The sequence below is a fragment of the Rhineura floridana genome, chromosome 5 (genome assembly GCF_030035675.1).
Source record: "Rhineura floridana isolate rRhiFlo1 chromosome 5, rRhiFlo1.hap2, whole genome shotgun sequence".
Classification (NCBI taxonomy): Eukaryota; Metazoa; Chordata; class Lepidosauria; order Squamata; family Rhineuridae; genus Rhineura; species Rhineura floridana.
Genome location: NC_084484.1, coordinates 178,941,850 through 178,962,255, shown reverse-complemented (window position 1 = coordinate 178,962,255; position 20,406 = coordinate 178,941,850). Strand labels below are relative to the sequence as shown.

Genomic DNA, 20,406 nt, shown 5'->3' with positions numbered 1-20,406 from the left:
GGGGGGGAGAGGGGGAGAGAGAGATATATGACCTGCTCTCTAAAAAGACAAGAAAAGAAGAAGAAACATTCAGCCTCTGCGTTGCTGACAAAGCTTCTCTATCCTCTTGGTCACTTACCCAATGAAGCCAGCCATACTCCAGGCTTAACAAATGTTGTTCCAGGAATTATTTCCACCTACAGCATCTCATGACTGTATTGTGCTTTTGAAGGTTCCCCCGCCCAACCGCTTGGGTCATGACCGCTTTCTCCCATTTCTGTAAAGAAGGGATGGGGAACTGATGGCCCTCCAGGTGAGGTAGGACTCCAACTCCCACTGGCCCCAATCAGCACGGCCGATGGTCGGGGATGATGGGAGTTGTAGTTCAGCAACATCTGGAGGACCACAGAGTTCCCAGCCTTGCTGTGGAGCAAGCAGCCTGGCACCACAATATAGCTTTGTGTTCTGTTATATCTCCCTTTGCACACTTAGTTCAGGATGGGAGTAGCCGGAACAACTCGATGACAGATGGAGAGGCAGCCAAGGATCTGGACCTGAGGGGTGGAGTAGGCAGGACAGCAGGAGAGCCTAGTGACATGCCAGAGCACCAACTTGCTCATACTGACTGAATGCAGCAGGCTATAGAGTTAAAAAAGAGCGCCATGGCATGGCAAAGGTGCTCTGGGATCACTTGGTTCCAAGAAACCAAAGGGATTCTGGTCTGTGGTGTCAGCAATCCATCTCAAACTGCCTGCAAGTTTCCTTCTTCAGCCCGCCATCACCGTGGTGCAGCAAGTAAAAAACTGGAGCCTGACCTGCAGAGCTCCTAGCTGAAGGTCTGCAAGGAAAGGCTGAGCGAAAGCGGGAAAAGTGAATGTGCGAAACTACCCGGAGCATAACATGACTCGACCCCTTGAGACTGCATAGGAAAGAAATGTTGATAAAGCAGACAAAAGAAATACTGCTCTGACATTTGGCCCTCCTATAATGCAAATGTACTGCCTTCAAGTCAATTCCAACTTATGGTGACCCTATGAGTTTATGGGTTTTCATGAGGCTGAGAGGCAATGACTGGCCCAAGGTCACCCACTGAGCTTTATGGCTGTGTGGGGATTCAAACCCTGGTCTCCCAGGTCGTACTCCAACACCATTTTTTTTGTATCATAAGGTTGTTGAGTTTGGGGATGGTTTGTTTTTGTAAAGCTAAACCTGCATTGTTCTTTGCTTTGGGCTGCTTGTTGAACTGAAAGATCACTCTCAAAGTTTTTAAACAATTATTTCCTGGCACAGAAAGATGCTTGTTTTCAGCAGTTCCTATAGGACTGTATACCTCCCTTACTCCACTGCTTTTAAATGTCAGGCTAGAGGTCTTGGTTAGGTTTGGAACAGAAAGGATCAATCCATTATAGCATTTTTCCAGGTTAGCTCTCCACTCCAGTTGAGGGGTGGGAGAATGAATCGATCTTGAGAAGGATGGCTCTAATGCAAGATCTTGTATCTTTAACACCATTACTTTTAGAGCTGCAGTTAAATCATCTCAGCTTCCGCAGTCCCTAGGCTACAAAGCTGTCCGTGGCTGCTGTCCAAACCTATAATGCCAAGTGCAAAAACCAGTCCCCTAAATATAAAAAAGCCAGAAGAAAAAGGGCAGTTCTTTCCTAACAGATGAAAGCAGGCCTCCAAGAGCAGCACAGATTTGGAGAACAAAAGAAAATGCTATTTTGGTTATATTTTGGTCTCACAGCAGGCTTGAATGAGGAGAGAAAAAGATGAGAGACAGGGTGGAACTGGGAGCAATTTCCCCATCTCAATTTTTTTGGGTGGGTGGGGGAGGGTCCTTAGCTTGCTTCTTGCCTTGCAGGCCCCAAGTTAAAGCGAGGCTCTTAACTGCTCAAAGGTGGCTGAACCAGTGTTGCTCTCAGTTGCACTCCTGGTATAGCTACATGGATTTGATAAAGTTCCTGGGGAGAAAGCAAGTTCTGTGTTGTTGTTTTTTAAAAAGAGCTCACACAACTGGATTGCGGTCAGCCTCTGAGCTGTTCATAAGGAGGCCTGTTCATGTCCTTCGGATGCACAGAGTCTGTTCCAGCTCAACGCTGCTTGTGTGATTCTCAGTGCTTTGTTCTCCCACAACAGCTGGCTCAAGTGTGCAGGTTCCTTAATGAGAGGAGGCGTGTTAATTAGGCAGAGCTTGGAAAAGTTACTTTTTTGAACTACGACTCCCATCAGCCCAATCCAGTGGCCATGCACGTTGGGGCTGATGGGAGTTGTAGTTCAAAAAAGTAACTTTTCCAAGCTCTGTAATTAGGCTAGAAAGAAGGCAGGAAGGCCCCTAGGGTTTCCCACTATCCGCACTGTAGAGGAGGAAATACCTGAGAGAGTTGTTCCCCCAAGACACTTTTCAATGGCCACCGTTGGTATGCCCCTTTAGATGTACCATCTGTCTATTTATCTAGTAATAATAATAATAAATAATAATAATAATAAATTTAATTTCTGTGTCGCCTATCTGGCCAAAGGCCACTCTAGGCAACGTACAAAACAGTTAAAACACAATGAGATAAAATACAATAAAAACAGTATGAGAATAATACAGCAGCAACAATATTAAAACAGGGTAGGAGGCATTTCAGTCACAGTAATTAACCCTCCCCGGAGATCCCAAAGGCCTGTTGAAAGAGCCAGGTCTTTAAGGCTTTACGAAATACATTTAGGGAAGAGGCGTGCCGGAGATCTTGTGGGAGGGAGTTCCAGAGAGTGGGGGCCGCCACTGAGAATGCCCTCTCTCTTGTACCCGCCAATCTAGCTGTTTTTGTCGGCGGGATTGAGAGAAGGCCTTGAGTGGCTGATCTTGTCGGGCGGCATAATTGGTGGCGTTGAAGGCGCTCCGTAAGATAAACTGGGCCGAGACCGTATAGGGATTTAAAGGTTAATACCAACACCTTGAATTGGGCCCGGAAAACAACTGGAAGCCAGTGTAGATCGAACAACACTGGTGTGATGTGATCCCGGCGGCGACTATTCGTAAGTAGTCGAGCCGCCGCATTTTGTATCAGTTGTAATTTCCGGACCGTTTTCAAGGGTAACCCCACGTACAACGCATTACAGTAGTCCAAACGAGAGGTGACCAGGGCGTGTACTACCAGGGGGAGCTGATGAGCAGGAAGGTAGGGTTGCAGCCTTCGTATGAGGTGTAGTTGATACCAGGCTGCCCGGCTCACTGCCGAAATCTGAGCCTCCATGGACAGCCTGGAGTCAAGTACAACCCCAAGGCTGCGGACCTGGTCCTTCAGGGGTAAACTCACCCCATTGAACTTCAGGTCAACATCTCCCAACCTTCTTTTGTCCCCCACAAGTAGCACCTCGGTCTTATCGGGGTTCAGCTTCAGCTTGTTCCTTCCCATCCATCCACTCACGGATTCCAGGCACTTGGACAAGGTCTCCACAGCCAACTCTGGTGAAGATTTAAACGAAAGATAGAGCTGAGTGTCATCTGCATATTGGTGACACTGCAGCCCAAATCTCCTGATGATTGTCCCCAGCGGCTTCATATAAATATTAAATAGCATGGGAGAGAGGATAGAGCCCTGTGGCACACCACAATTGAGAGGCCAAGGGTCTGAAACCTCCTCCCCCAATGCTACTTGTTGGTACCTATCGGAGAGAAAGGAACGGAACCACTGTAATACAGTGCCTCCAATTCCCAATCCCAATGTCAGGAGTTCACTTCATTCTGCCATATATGCCTTCCCTCCGGCTCTCTAATTCTTGCTTTGCCTAAGCCCTGTGGCACCTTGCATTGAGAGCACTGAAAACTGAGTTGCGCCTTGTTGCTTTCGGCTCTGTAGACACTGCTGTGAATATCTGAAAAGGGGTAACTGGTGAATCAAGGCCTGGTTAATTCCAGCTTGATGTAATGACTTCTTCAACTTAATACACCTTTATCTTTCTGTTTTCCCATTATTTCTCGAGAACGGCAATTCACTCTTGAGAAAACCTTCTGCTAAAAGCATAGTATTTACACATCATACCAGTCATACAGTTTATTTCTCTGTTCTCCTCCCTCACCCCTCTAAGAAGCAGAACCAACCTTCTTCTGCAGATCTTTTAAGAGAATGAAAGGAGAAGCTAAACAAAGTCTCATCAGGTTGTTGAAGATTATGGAAATTTTGGTAAAGCATAGCGAATATGAACACTTCTACAGAACGGCTTTCCCCCTTAAATGGGCAATTTAACAAAATGCTGCCGATGTGCACAGCATGTAGAAAATCCCAGAAATGTATTGGCAGGGACGGCATAATGAGGTAGGAAGACACACCAGAAGGAGGATACCACCTGTCTTATAGCTAAGGGAACCCAGAAGTGTCACCATTAGGGTTGCCAGGTTCTTGGCCTGAGACTGATCCTGTATCTTTAGAAGAGAAAGTCAGCCAAGTGCAGGTGTTCTTGCAACTCTGTAATGGGAAAAACCACAAGGTGGAATTCTCCCTTCCCCCTGCACAACTTTTAAAGATACAGAAGACCTCTTGGAGGCTGGGCACAGCCTGAGCTCCACCTGACATGAAAAAAATGAGGCCAGGAAGCCAGGAGACTATACAAACTTACCTAACCTGAAGCTGCAAGGAGAACTGTCCATCATTCTTGTAATTGACAGGCAACATTATATATTTAGGGTTAGGCCCAGAGTTCCTGTTAGCAGAACTCCATTCACGGGACACACCCTTTGGTGATTTTCTCCAATTCATTCTTGTAACCCGCTGTACCTTCTGAAATCTACTCTGCCAGGTTGAGGGTCCCTCTGGAAAAGTGTAGGTTGTGATGGGGATGAGACTGCAGAGGGAAAGGGGGAAATAGTGAAAATCAGGGGGGCCTTGCCTCGTTCCCCCAGTTCGAGCCTCCATAGGATTCTCAGTTCCTTCAGTGAACTGAAGGAGCCCCTCTGTTTGCAGAAGGACAAGTCTGGACCCAGCCCATAATTTCTGAGTGTGGTCTGAAGTGTGCTTCCAGTTTTAAGTATCGAAAAATACCTCTGTACCAGGTATCAAAAGCTTGGGAAACAGTGCCTTTATCCAACGATTATTAAAAATGCTTATGAAGATCCTGCCCCCAAAATGCCTAAGGGAGATTTGTTCTGGTATACTTTCCGGTCTGCTTCCAACATTACAGTTTTTGCCCAAATTAGAGTATGCTTATTGATCCAGCGACCAACAATTGAAAACCAGCTACTCTATAAACTGCTAATCAGCAAGCATTTTAACCCTAGTGTCAATAACAACGCTTAAAAATTTGGCAACATTTAAAATGGCATAGGAACTATTACAGTTTAAACATACTTTCAAATGAACTCCATCAGCTTGATCAAGGAACCGTTCCAACATGGGATGCAGCAGCCTGTCCCTCGCACGCTTATAAAAATTACAATACAAAAGCATGTGTACTAAAGACTCCACAGGACCAGAATCACCTGGACACAGTCTCTGATCGTGAGTTGTGCCTTGGATGCGTCCCTCCATTATCACAGAGGGCATGGCATTAACCCTAACCAGAAAAAAAATGCTCTCCTATACTTTGGTACAGATTGCCAAAATAAAGGGCACATTCTTTGCTAGGGGGAATATTTAGTCCTAAGGCTACAGAGGGTACGTTATCGTTTTTAATGTGGCTAAAACGCCACCAGATGATTCCCCCCCCATTGTTTTGAGAGTTTTCTTTTCCGAATGCACGTTCATGGGGCAGGATCACAAGTCACGGGGATTCAATGAAAACTAAGCTTTTCCCTTTAATTACAAAGAGCAAAATCTCAACACACGGTGGCACAGTCAAAAGGAAAGGTTCACTATGTCAAAATGGGGTGGGTGTGAATTCCCATACGGTGACTTGACTGCAGCACAACTGAATATGAACATTAAGTATACAGTAGTGTGAGCAGCTTTGACTGGCTGATTGATCAGCTCACTTTATGTGTCCCCCCCTCTTCATCAAATTATGATTACAGGGCCAGTAATAAATCATTAAAACAATTAAGAACAACAATTAAAAACAGAACAGACTAAAAATCATCAACTCAGATCACACTTAAATCAGTCCCCCATAAAAGCCTAGGTAACCAAGTATGTTTTCAGCTAGTGCTGAAAGATGGCCAATGCCGGGGGAAGGGAGTTGCACAGCTGAGGTGCCACCACAGCAAAGGCCCTATCTGATCACTGCACAATGCACTTGCCCCACTGACTTAGCCATCTCTTGTAAAATTTCAATGATTACAAGGCACCTGTCATGCAACTTATTTAACCGTTATTAGTTGATGGGTTAAGAAGACAGCACAAAAGGATTTACCTCACTTTGATATTCTTGAGATAACAAAATTAATCATTCTGGTGTGATTTTTACACTAGAGTCACTGCTGTCAGTTACTTTAATGAGCTATCCAATATTGTTTAGACACTTTAATGTAATAAACCCAAGCTCATTGCTTTCCTTAATATAAGCAAAGCCAACACAACCTTTTTTAAAATTAAATACTGAAACTCAATTAAAATTAGTGGTATAAAATTGAGGATGAAATATCATCTGAAGAGTAAAACCATTTTAAAAACCCACAAGTCTATAAACACACTTCAAAGTTCAGTAAGTAAAATCTGATTTAAAAAAAAGAATTGAGAATCAAAGTACGTACTTTCCCTGAAATCTCCACTTTAGTAAGAAAAAGAAATTGTGAAAGAAAGGGTTATAGTGTCTCTCTGTGTGTGTTTTCTTGCTGGTTATACAATTTTTATCTTCAGCTTGACAGGATGTAGAAAATGAAAAGGTTATTCATAATTTTTAAATGAGTTAATTAGTAAACCCAGTCAGAGTCGCTCATTACATTAATTAATAATTGATTATACTTGAAATTAAACACAATTTTTCATTAAATCTAATTAAATATCTGCATTTTTCCCTACATGTTGATTAGATCAGTGGGTCCGATAGCAGCTCTCCTCGTTAAATATGTTTATGCTGAGCTGAACCAATTAATTCTGATTTTGAATATTTCTTTTAGAAATCAGTAATTATGACTCCTGATTCCCACCGGTATAACATGACCAAGACACTTTCCTCCTATTTTCAGCCCATCTTGCCAAACTATTATGGCATGTAGAAGACACTTCAAAAACTTTAGAAATGATATGAAAAAGAAAACGTTTATCAATGGACAGATCATACACCAGCCTTCCCCAACCTGGTGGTCTAAAACATCTGGAGGGTACAACTCCCATCATCCCTGGCCATTGGCCACACTGGATACCACACTGGATACCACATAAAGAACCTAAGAAGAGCCCTGCTGGGTCAGTCCAGCATCTTGTTCTTACAGTGGCCAACCAGATGCCTCAATGAGAAGCCCGAAAGCAGGACCCGAGTACAAGAGGAGGCATTGGGGAAGACTGCCATACACTCGTCCAGTACTAGGAAGGTATTCTACAACTGACCTGATACTTGGAGAATTAGTCTTCCACTAATTGGCAAAGACCAATAAGTGGATGACATCTTGGTCATAAATGCAAATTGAAGTGCATCCATTTTAATTCAAATAGGTCTGACTTTTACCCAGGCCCCACAGAAAAGCTGTGTGTGTGTGCGTGCATGAGGTGAAGAGTGACCTGTGGAAGGGAGAAGCAATTAGAAACCTATGGCACCCTCTCAAACTTCCAGATGTGCCTACAGGCCCCAAAAGTTTGGTGACCCCTTTATTTTCTCACTTCTGACTGTCAGATATCTTTTGACGACTTTTTAAAATGCCAAACACAATCAGCAAAAGTGGCTAGAGTGTTGGACCAGGACCCAGACCAGAGTTCTAATCCTCACTCAGCCATGATGCTTGTTGGGTGACCATGGGCCTGTCACAGTCTCTCAGCCTAACCTACCTCACCGCATTGTTGTGAAGGTAAAATGGAAAGACAGGAGAACCATGCAGCTACCTTAAGAGGAATGGTGGGATATAAATGTAAGAAATAAATAATATATAAATATACTTGTACTGTACAAAAAAATGGAAAAATACAAACAACAAATAAGGCAATGAACAATAATATTATGGAACAATTGATTATAAATGCTTTTCAAACATGAAGTCTTTTTCAAATATGTCCCATTTTCATATTTGTGGCTCTTTTTGCTGATTGTGTTTGATACATAAGGACCCTTATTGCATATTATATCCGTGGAGTTTTTATTTATTATTTTAATTTTATTTAACAAAATTTATATACCACTTGATTGTAACAGAACCTCCAAGCACTTTACAAGACATATTAAAATTATCAATTAAAAACAGTTAAAAACAAGTAGTTAAAAGCATTTAAAAGACAATTAAAATCAGCAGTTTTTGATTTTTTTAAAAAAACAATCTTGTGTAGCCAATCATTTTAATGATAGCTTTGCACTGCTTTTAATTTTTTAAAAAATGTATATATAGTGGTACACCGCCCTGACACTTTGTGAGAAGGTGGTATATAAATACTTTTATAAATAATAAATAAATAAAGATTTCATTTCCATTTTTTTAAAGGGGTCATGGTTTTGTATGGATCTTTTTGTGCAAACACTTAGGTGGCAACAGGCAAGAAAGGAAAAGAAACAGAGGTAAGAAGGACGTTCATAATGGAATAGGTAATATTGACCAGGGGAGAAGGATATTTAACTATGCAACATGTTGAAATCCCAATTGCAAACTAGACCTCTCTGAAGGTTCTGCTTAATCAAGGGCGGACTAGTCATGGCGCAGATCAAGATGCGATGCACAAAACATTCATCTCTCCCTAGTCTCCCAATAATGTTTTGCACGTAAAATGCAGGATATGATCCTGTATCAGACAGATGCACGCACCAGTAACATGAAGCATGGGTGGAGGGCATGTGCAATGGGATGATGTCAAATGTTACAGGGAGAAGAAGGGATATTGGGCTCTGTGAGCAGCTCTGTGATCAGCTTCTCATCTATTTCTGCCCCAAGGTTTGGTCTCTTCCTAAACCATGTACACACATTTCCAACTTTTTTTCATGCAACTGTGAGGATTAAAAACTAAGGGTGGCATTCAGTTTCCTTTAGGGGAAAGGTCACAGCTCAGTGGTAGAACATCTGCTTTGTATGCAGAAGGTCCCAGGTTCAATCCCTGGCATCTCCAGGTAGGGCTGGGAGAGGCACCCTGCCTCAAATCCTGGAGAAAGGCTGCCAGTCAGTGTAGACAACACTGAGCTAAATAGACCATTGGTCTGACTCCATGTCAGGCAGCTTCTTACTTTCTTAGGTGTTACTCAGAGAAGAACCACTGAAACCATTTAGTTGTGGTCATAAATTTCAGTGGGTCTACTCTGAGTACACTTAGTTGAATACAACCCCAACTGTTCTGAAAAGAAAAAGCTAAGAAGGACGCCAAGTTGCATGGCAGATTTCCACAGCTGCGTAGCAGAATGTAACCCCTACCCATACACAGTCACACAGCTCTGCCTGCTTTTGATGGATGCCAAAGTTCTACATGAACTAGGAACAAGTTCCTCTGACACACAGAGATAATGTCCAAACGTCTACTTGGTGCATAAAGATAACACAAGATAAATGGGACACCAGGGTTGTTTTAACATACTTGGCAAATGATGAAAGGTGACTGCACATTCCATCAAGCTGCTACCGATTTAATGCTAGCTGATTAATCATTTCTGATCCTATTACAGCATGCGAGAAAAAGGTGACCAAAAGCATGACTGCAATCCACAACGGGGGGGGGGGGGAGAGAATCAGTCATTAAAGAAAGATCCGCAAAAGAGAACACTACATAACAAATTGCACGCGTGTACACTGAACACAAGCAGGAGTTCCTCATTTCAACTGAAATACGCGACTTGCAGCAAGTTGTTAACACTAACATTTTATAGATCGATAATGTGGAGGAAGCTACGGCAAAATCAAAAGAGGAAGCTTGATTACGTTGCATGAGAACAACCTCCTCCACCTATGCTTAAAGTCCTAGGAGTGCAATTATAGCAAAATAGCTTATCCCCATCTATTGGGATTTTTTTTTAAAGGTTCTAAGAGTGTTTTTCCTAATGAAAACAAATACAAAATTGGGAATGACATGTTAACTCGGTCTCTCAGCAAAGAAAAAGAGGCATCACCAGTAAGAACTGCATTTTCTGAGTTGCAGAAGCATCATCATCAGAAAAAAAAGGCAGAGAGTTACGAAACAGAAAAGGAGGCGAAACCTTCAGGTGCAAAGATGTATGTGTGTTTTTATTGAGCCCAACACGTTTCAATTTGAATTCTTCTTCAGGGACAGTCTTTGGCACAAGTGCTGTCAAGGTAGAGAAGCACTTAACTGTTCTCCCGGTGCATCTCCACCTCTCTTTTCTGAAAATGAGGGCACATGACACTAGATTTTGCAACTGATTGGCAGATCAACCCATTGCCCCTCCAGGTATGCCCAATGGAAATGCTTTGATGTAGGCAACTAGTGTGCTCACAGCCTCAGTCTATAGTTTCCAAACTCAATCACACAACAATTCTGAAAGATAATTCAGGATTATTTTGTAACAGAGTTTAGAGACTACAGACTAAACTCCATTATGTCCAAGTACACCCCTGAAAAAGAATTCAATCTGAAATACACTGGGCTCAACAAAAACACAGTTGGAGGCCTCAACCCTTCTTTTGATGCAGAACCACCGTTCCCTCCTCGCAAAGTTTTCAAATCCCTTTGAGGAAACCAACTCCCCATACTTGCCAGCTATTGCGTAACTTTCCAAAATGGGATAAAAGTATTCCATGTCTTGTACCTGGAATACTTTACTCCAAATTATGCCTATTTCACAGATGGGTAAACCTGCAATCTTCTCTTCCAACAAGCTTCCCTTGAGCAGGTCCATTAACTTAATTTATGGGGAGAGGGGGATGAGAACAAAGAAATCAAGAACAGGCACCCATCTCAAGGTCAAGGGCATGTTGCAAACCTGTACAACTGGGGTACTCTGGGGACAAGCTGATTCTTTTACTAGTCTGGTCTCCCCCTCCGCTAAGAGGTTTGCTTGTTGAAATTCAGAAATCACACAAAAGGTAGTAATCACCTGCCACCACTCCAAGTACTGTTTGCCCTACAGATAACAGACGATGCCTCCTATAAAACCAAAGCAAAAAGCGTATCTGGGGGGCAAACTATTTTGGAGCCATCATCCTGGTATCACAGATGTCAAGGGGAAGATTTCCTATAACGCTGGCTGAGGTCTCTGACTCTTTACTTATTTATCAACTGTTTGGAGAAGATGGGAGTGGATCTGTCCAGCAAATTCCTACATCTTCTTCCAGTAGAAAAACCAAAGTACAGTATACAAAGCAAAGCTGTTCTCTGGGCAGTTCAGCAGGAGTAGAAGAATTGCCCTTCCTCCCCTTGACAACAAGGACACCACGACAGTGCTCAGGGCTCCCAGTATTTTCACAGGGTGCCCAAAAGGGTCCAGAAGAAAGAAAGGCTGAAGAAAGGAAGGCGAAAAGCTTACCAATAAAATACGCCAGCAGTATCACCAGCGCGACTGAGATGATAATGGCACTCAAGGCAGCACATTTCCAGGTACAGTACTTATAGGGCTTCTTCAGGTTAAAGGCCGGCCTGGAAAAGGTACTTCTGGGGAGAGGTCTAGGGGGAGGCGAGTACACAGTGCTGGATGTCAGAGGATATCCCGGCGATGTTGTGCAAAAGAGGGGAGAAGTGCCTCCTGGCTTGAACAGGAAGTGTCTGTGGGAAGAGAGAGACAGAGAGAGGTCGCAAGTGATCGACTCCTGAACGTAAAAGCAGCGATCAGGATTTTAAGCAGTTGGCTATATATGTATGTATGTATGTATCTATATGAACCTAATTGTGATTAACCAAACAGAGTATCTGTTTGGTTAATCACGATTACGTCCATATATATTTTTAGGTGATTAACGGAATCCTTATAGGGATCCAGAGCAAGCTTGAGTGAAGTTCTGTTTGTTGCTTTCAAAACTGTCTTATCCATCTATCTATATCTACATCTATGTTCATGAAAAGAAAGGCGGGGTATAAATGTAATAAATAAATAAATAAATAAATAACAGCACCATGCATTCAGGAGAAAGCATTTGTAAAAACAGGAACACAGAAGAAGAAAAAAGGAAGAAATGAAATACATCCATTAATTTTTTTTTAAAAAAAACGTGAGCCTGTCAAACAGCACTGAAGCTACTAAGGCCACATCCACACCAGACCTTTATTTCACTTTAGATAGTCATGGCTTCCCCCAAAGAATCCTGGGAAGTGTAGTTAGTGAAGGGTGCTGAGAGTTAGACCATTATTCCCCTCACAGAGCTCCAGTTCCCAGAATTCTCTGCGAAGAGCGGCTGACTGTTAAACCACTCTGGCCACTGGAGCTCTCTCAGGGGAATGGTAGTCTCCTAATAACACTCAGCACCCTTCACAAATTACAGTTCCCAAGATTCCTTGGGGGAAGCCATGACTGTTTAAAGTGGAATAAAGGTCTGGTGTGGATGTGGCCCATGTCATGTCTCTGTAAGACAGCTAATGTGTTTTGAGGGCAAATTATGTTGACTGTAAGCCATGGTGGCTGGTGCCCAATGGAACTGGTAGGGAGAAGGAAGTGGAGCCAGAGTCAATGACAGGACAGAGCCACTCTCCTGACTGGTTGTAAGCAAGAAGGCAGGCAGGTGATGACAGGCTGAGGCCAGGCTGGGGTGAGGCAGTGCCTCATTCACCGTGATGGACATGTCCCCCCCCCCATATTATCAGATTGCACAGAGTGAAGGGGGTGTGTGTGTTACATTTGCACCACTGCCATTTTGTTACAGGTTCAAAGATTTTGCTTTCATTGACCTTTCAGTGACCCTGTGGCTCATCTTTGCATACAGGAACGGCAGTCAGTGGAGGTCTGAGGGAGGAACTTCTCATTGCAAGAAGCAAACAGGGATTCCCAACCCAGCCTTTCCCTTAAAGTGGAGTTGGGTGAGGGCTGTGTTTGCAGGGGAGAATCAGTGAGCTTATCCCACTGATTCTCCCCTGCAAATGCAACCACATGTTTTCTCCTCTGCTTGGCTGGGACACTGATGGCAGTGATGGGAGATAATGCCAAGGACCAGAATAACCAATTCCTTTTACCCCTGCCCAATCACTGAGATCTTTGAGGGTGTCACTATTACCGCTCCCTCGTGGCTCAGACATGCTGCTTGATTCTACCAGGAGTTGTGCATTCCATATTCTGTGGAACTCCCTCCAGATGAGATCCAACAGGCCTCCTCCCTGTTGAACCTCCAGCACTTGGTGAAAAATAAAACAATAAAACTGAAGTTTGCATTTTAAGGAACCTTTCCTGATGGTTAATTTTAACTGCTTTTATGTCTTCTTGTATCTTTTTGGGGGGGGGTTAATGCTATTACACCACGGAGTGTTAAGCAGTAACTAAATTGTTGATATAAATTAAACTACACCAGAGGGAACGTGCAAGAGAGAAGCAACAAAGTCAGGTGGAGTTAAGCTTCTCTGCCTGCTGATTCTCCCCGGCAAGTGCCTCATCCTAACCCTGCAGTCACATGACCTTCTGATTGCCATCATGATCTCTTTGCTGAACTTCTTCCTGAGGCATCTTGGCTGGCCACCGAAAATGGCAAGCTGTATGTGCTTACCATTACTGTACAGCTGCAATTTGATCAGTAATTTAATACACTTATTTAGAAATATTTGTTTTATTTATATCACTGACATCCTCCCTTTCTTCTGTGAAAGGCAGTCTTCCATTCACACAGTGATCAGTCTGCATTGCTCTGGGAAGGCGACTGTGCCAAGTGCCTTCAAGACCATAGCCCTGAGACCATATAACTAGTAGCCGGCCGGGAGTTAAAACTGGTCAGTTCATGGCACTGATCAGGGATTTGGTTTTGTTTTGTTTTTAAGAATGGGTTTTATCCAACCAAGTCATGTCAGTCGTTGAACAACTTCGGCTCACTATAGATGCAAAACCCTGGGAAAAAAACTGGGGGGGAAATCAGAAAAAAAGTTCTTCCTGTTTTTTTCCTCTCCCAAAAGCCTTGTTTTGTTTTCCAAAAAATTGGAAAAATTGAAACCTTTGGGGCTATGACATGTGAAATGGTACAGAAGCTTGCTTCCACCCAGGCAAAGCTTCAATTTTTTGAAGTCAGGGATGAACATGAGGTCAAATCAGAAAAAGTAGAAACTGACGGTGATAGCTCAGAAAATGGGACTGATTACATTTCATGCAGTATCCAATGATTCTTGGTTCCCATCCTCACCCCACCCTTTTTTTCTCACTTCTTTCTATGTAAATTTCTGCTTTATGTATGCTTGAGACTGCGGAGGACTTTTCAGAATACGTAACAATTTTATTTGTTTCACTATAATGTTGATTGTTTCTTCTGTTTTTATTGGGTTTTTTCCTTTTCTCACAAACCGGCAAAACGAAAGGAATGTTCAGTTCCTTACAGTTCAGCAGCTTGTAGCTCCATGTGTAAAAAAAATATTAAAAAGTAAATTTAATTTTTATCTATTGTCTGAATAAGCGGTACTTTTCACATACCAAATAAGATAACTCAATGGCAAACCAAGTTATACATAATACATTTCATGTTCCTAAAGTAACAAAGAGACTTTTGATCGGCAAAGGGCACTTAAAAAACAAAAATTATTGTGTATTTTTCAAAACATTTCCCCAAATTTTAGTTTTTTCCAGGGGAAAAAAACACCTTCCCCCCTCATGGCCTCAAAATTTCCAGAAATTTTACATCTCTGCTGCTTACACAATGTAACTTGTGTGCCATCCCCCCCAAACTTCTCTAGGTCCCCCCTCAACTCTCTGGAGCATATTTGGGGGGGTGCAGGTGAAGGAGAGGAACTGGAAGTTCAGTTATGCAAGCGGAAATCATTGAATGAGCAGCGCGTGTTCCACGACCTCAATGAATTTGCTGGATACAACCCATTGTTTTTTATAGAAAGGGACCTCCCCCATTCAGGGCACAAAATGTTGCAAACTCCAAGATCACTGAAATATATACTGACTTCTCCCTTCTCTGATCAAAATAATGGGCACATGTTGAAGGAAATGGCTGTAGTTGTCAAAAAGACACAATTTTCTTCTTCTTCAAAGTTCAGACAACAAACCTGGAAAACATCACATTAGGACATCTAAACCATCTCAAAGGAAACACAAAGCGAGCGAAGTGGTGCATCTTAAAAAGCCTGTTAGACTGCTACAGCTGCCTCTGTGTTAGTGAAATGATTTTCAAGGTGTCAGGAGGAAGCCAATGAAATGCTATGGATCAGCATATTAACGAGGCTGCCATTAATATGTACAGGACAATTTTTGTTCCGTACTCTCATGAACCTCATTGTTCTGATTATGCTTTTTTTTTTTTTCCTGGGGTGGGAAAGAAAGGAAAATAGGGCAAGGGGGATAGATTACGTGAGACAGAAAGTGGGAGGGGAAAAAATAAAATGGCAGATTAATTTGTCATGCAAAGGACCAGCGAATGACTGCACAAATAAAAGAAGAAAGTCCACATTAAGTGTCAACGTACCCATCATTGTAAGCACCGTCATGTCGGGAGGAGGTGAGAATGTCCATCTCAATGAGGTTGTCCTGCAATGTCTCTAGGAATGTCTGCTTTGCTATGTTTCTACATATATATGGAAACATGAATGAAGCCAAGTGAGACATGCATCTATGAAGTGTGATCTCATAAACCCACAATGGTTATAGTGCAGCTGTGCATGGAATTAGAATGATGGGCTGCTTATTCATATGTATAGCCTGTTACAACATATACATATATAGCATTTGTGAATGTTCACGTCCAAATATACATATCTACTCTACATACGTATACACACAACACACATCCACGTGTATTACCATTAATGTCTAATATTTGAAATGCTGACATTCACGTATCAGTGTTGACAACCCTACACAAACTTTGTGAATACATGAAAATTCTCCCTTTTGTTGGTGAATGTCAACATCATGGGAACACTCAGTAGCGTCTCCACTGAATTTTCAGACATTCACAGAATTAGTCTGGGATTATCAACAGTCAAAAATAAATGCCAACTTTCATCAGATTTTGGACATCCAATGCAATATATAGCTGTACCTACACAAACACACATTTCATGGCTTTGTTGCCAACATAGCTGTCCAAAACCATCTCACATGAATCTATCTGATCTACTGGACATCTTAATTTCGCACAGCAAGCATCCACAGTAATGAGTCTGTCTCAGTGGGGGCTCTGGCAAGTAGTCAGAATTATGCCAGTCAGTCAATAATCTTCCTAGAAACCCTGTTCTTGCAGATCCTTAGAACTCAATCAGACTGAATCTCATCCCCGTCTCTTCTTTTTGTTTACAGTTCATGCTGCCATTTCAAATCGAATTGTTAACAACTAAGACAATCCCCCAACATCCTTACCTTTTATCACCGGAACACACAGTTCAAGAAACATTTAAGAGTCACAATTCTATGCCTTGGTTTTCATTCTAAATGTAAAGAGCTCAGGACACATCGGTACCAATTCATTTAACCCAGGAAAACAGGCAGACAACATAATTATGGCCCTGCATACATCACTTGAATAACCACCTCTGAACTCACATCAACCTCTGGTTTGCTTAAAATTCAAGAGCTGAATCAGAAACTGAAGCCAATTGAAAACAAGTCAACAATGGTCACTCCTGGCAAGGCAAGGAGCTCTTGATTCCCGTTTACTTTCATCCAAGAAAAAATGATCATGTAAACAGGGTTAGCATATCTGATCTGCAGATGCAGCCAGAGTGGGGAGATTCCATACAACAGAGGCTTCTTTTACAATGACGGAGAACAAGCTTCCTATCTTGAGAAAACCGCTAGGAAGTCTGTGGTGCCGTTGCACTTTCCGATTCAGAATAGTCTTCCTATTCAGCTTTACCAAAACATATTGGCTTGGATTCAGACTTACTCATGCTTAGTGGAGACCTATTAGAATAACTTGAACTTAAGTTAGTCGTGATTAATAGGTCTACTCTAAGCATGATGGATAGAGCAATCCAACTCTGCTGGATCTGCTGTGCTGGAGAGGGTTTGGATGTAGTGAAAGTCTCTGGTTCTCGTGGCAAAGGGATCCACTAGTGGAAAGGACCCTGCTGCACCCATTGAAAGTGCAGGCAGGCAGAAGTTACTACCCGTGGTGTTCCCGGGCTATTCTGGGGGCATTGCTGGGCCAGCCAAATATCCTCTGGGTCTGTCTTTGCTGCTGTTTCAGCCTGGAGCTGACACAGTGAAAATCAGTGCAACTATTGCCCTCTCTCATGTTCTGCTCTGGCCATCATAAGCAGCAGAGTTCCAGATGTGGTGGGTGTTCCAACCTCTCAATTCAGTCATGCTGCTCTTGGCCAGGAGTTTAGATTATGCCCCAGATCTGAGTCGAACATATAAACAACCCAAAATTCTGTGCCTCCATGCTGTGACATCAGTCCTATTAATCTACAGGCCCCTCCAGTCCTTTTTGACAAAAACACTGTACATTCATGATGATTTGGGCACTTGATGGTATCAGGGTGGTTAAATGTGATTCCGCTTTCAATACTGTTTGCACCTGCAAAGGTTTTGGGGAAGACGTATTGCTTCATTTACAATCTGGGTGCGCCCCACAGCTTCCTGTTGAAATCCTGTAACTTTTTTATACTGCATTTGGATTGTCCATCATTGAACTAATAAAGTGGAATGATGCGTAGACAGTCCTGTATAAGTTACTGCGTTCATGGCATGTTGCAGAATGTACCTGCAAAAGAACCAATCTGGAGGGGCCCTACCTGCAATGGGTCTCTCTAGGGCCAAAGACTGTACTAACTAAAAATGCATACTTCACTCCCACTCTTTTGTCCCAATTAAGATTTTTTTTTTAAAAAAAACCTTTCATTGCTTTATTAGCAAAAACAAAGTTTTCTCCTGTGATACCATCAAACATTAAAGCTGATTTTGAACCTGTAAGTGTCATCTGAACTCTCAGGCAGAAGCTAAAGAAGGAAAGCTTTATCCTTTGGGTACTTTTAAGCTTAATGGTTGTGACATAAAGTGATGATTTCCACTGAGGGTTCTTTTCTACAAGAGAGGCTGGAATTCAAGCAGTTAAGCAGCTTGTATCAAAGAAAGCTTTGGGTCCAAGCCTCATTACGTACCCCCTAAAATTCAACTCTATAACAAGGATGGGAGACTGGTAGCCCTCCAAGTGTTGCTGCACTTCAACTCCCATCAGCCTCATCTAGCATAGCCAATGGCCAGGGATGAAGGGAACTGTAGACCAACAACATCTGGAGGGCCATGGGTTCCCCATCTTTGCAAGTTGCTGGTCTCCAATTCCCATCATCCCTAGGACCATTGGCCATGCTGGCTGAGGCTGATGGGAGTTGGACTCCAGCAACATCTGGAGGACCAGTGGTTCCCCACCTCAGCTCTATAGTGCCCTCACTGGGGAGGGGAATTTCATCCCCCTTGGCAAAAGTGACAAGTAATGGTTTTGTTCAATCTCACACCCATTCTCCCCAGCCTTTGTTGGCAAGGCAAATCCTTGACAGCCTAAAATCTGCTGCCTGATTCCAGGAAGGGAAATGCAATCCACGTTTATAGCTCTGAAGTGAAGCACATCAAGCTAGGTGAGCCAAAAGACGAGCTTGGAAACTGTTAAGACATTGTTTTCTTGCATTGCCCGAGAATGCCGAAGTTATACGTGAAGCTGAAGGCAATAAAGGAGTCCTTTTGATGGATGCGCCGTCAAGTAGAGGGAGCAGGGAGGATATAAATACGAATTTATCAGTAGTTTTAAAAAAACATGTAAAAATTGGTTTCTACAATGGAACTGTATATTTCGGTGGGAAATTGCCAATATAAAATGAGACAGGATGTTGGGTTGTATCATGCTTAATGTGAGTGTCAATAATAGAATAAAAAGGAGAAGAAAGGGGATTTGGAGGAGGGAGGGAGAGGAGGCAGCCCCCTACCCCAAAAACGCAAAAAGCAGAAAAGGAGGAAAGAAGAAAGCTTCACAACAGCGCTAAGAATGGTTTTATTTTTGAAATTCTGACATGTTTGGAAGACTTTTTGCAGATGGCATTCCTTTTATTTATGCCTTTTGGAAAGCCTTCTCCTGAGGGAGGAGCCAGACTTTACAAAGAACAAGGTGGCTGATGCTAAAACTGCAGCCCCTCCTCTCCCACGCACTGTGGAATAACAGAAATACAGGGTGTGATGTTATCACTGCGAGCATAAGAAGGGCCTGGCCGTGGGATCAGGCAAAGGCCCATCCAGTCCAACATCCTGTTCTCACAGAGGCCAACCAGAGTCCCATGGGAAGCCTGCGCAACAGTACTCTCCCCATTTGTGATTCTCAGCAACTGGTACTCAGAGGCATACTCAGAGGTGGAGGTAGAACATACCTATTGTGGCTAATAGGCATTGATAGCCTTCTCTTCTATGAGTTTGTCTCATCCTCTTTTAAAGCCATCCAAGTTGGTAGCCATCACTACCTCTGGTGGGAGCAAACCCCACTGTTTAACTATGCAGAGTGTGAAGAATTTCCTTTGCCTGTCGTGAATCTTCCAGTATTCAACTGCACTGGATGGCCAAGAGTTCTGTTATTACACATATATATGAGAGAGAGTGAAACCTTATACTACTCATAAGGATATATCCAATGTAAGTCTTACACAGACCCCCTGATATTAATGAACATGACTAAATGGATCCATTAATTTCAATGAAATTGAAAGTCCTTGAGTAGGGCTAGCTTTGGCTATTACCCTTCTAATAAAAATAAAATAAAATTATGCAATGCCACAGAGTAAAGGATTGTGATAAAACAACACTGATGGGGAAAAGGCCAATGGCAGCGCCGAAAAAAAGATGATCAATCTCAGAATTTTAAAAAGAAATATCTCTGCTCACTTGAAACAATAGGTCTCAGCCAAAAAACTGAAATGGGATGATATTTGGCAAAAGCCCTACACAAGATGCACAGTGCTGAGTTCAGGCTGCACCTATACTGGTACCCAGAGAGCAGGAAGGGAAACCTTAAGACTGAAGGCGACCTTCCATGCCTCTCTGTCTGGACCTTGGGGAGTCTCCCCAGGCCACCCCCTCTCCTCACCCCCCAAATGCTTCACATCCTCCTTGAGTGCTTTTGCCTGGCTGAAATTTGTCCATGACTTCTGGTAATGCTTCTTGCTTTCCTAGATGGAGAACAATGAAGGGTGTGTGAGTGTTTCCAGAAACTAAAATACATCTGAATTGTCTGGACAGGCTTGCCTAAACACAACTGTTTTAAACTACCTAGTACTCTTCCCACTTGTGATTCCCAGCAACTGGTATTCAGAGGCATAACCA

The 20,406-nt window shown here is 42.8% G+C and overlaps 1 protein-coding gene across 8 annotated transcripts in view; it reads right to left on the bottom strand.

Annotated features, from left to right (window-relative positions):
• TENM4 (teneurin transmembrane protein 4) overlaps positions 1-20,406 on the bottom strand; it is an 850,566-nt gene that overhangs the window by 220,251 nt on the left and 609,909 nt on the right. For all 8 annotated transcript variants that reach the window (XM_061628962.1, XM_061628964.1, XM_061628965.1 and 5 more), the window contains 2 exons: positions 15,569-15,667; positions 11,506-11,741 (listed from right to left, as the gene is read on the bottom strand). In XM_061628962.1, coding sequence (XP_061484946.1) covers positions 11,506-11,741; positions 15,569-15,667 — 335 coding nt within the window. The remainder of the gene's footprint in view (positions 1-11,505; positions 11,742-15,568; positions 15,668-20,406) is intronic.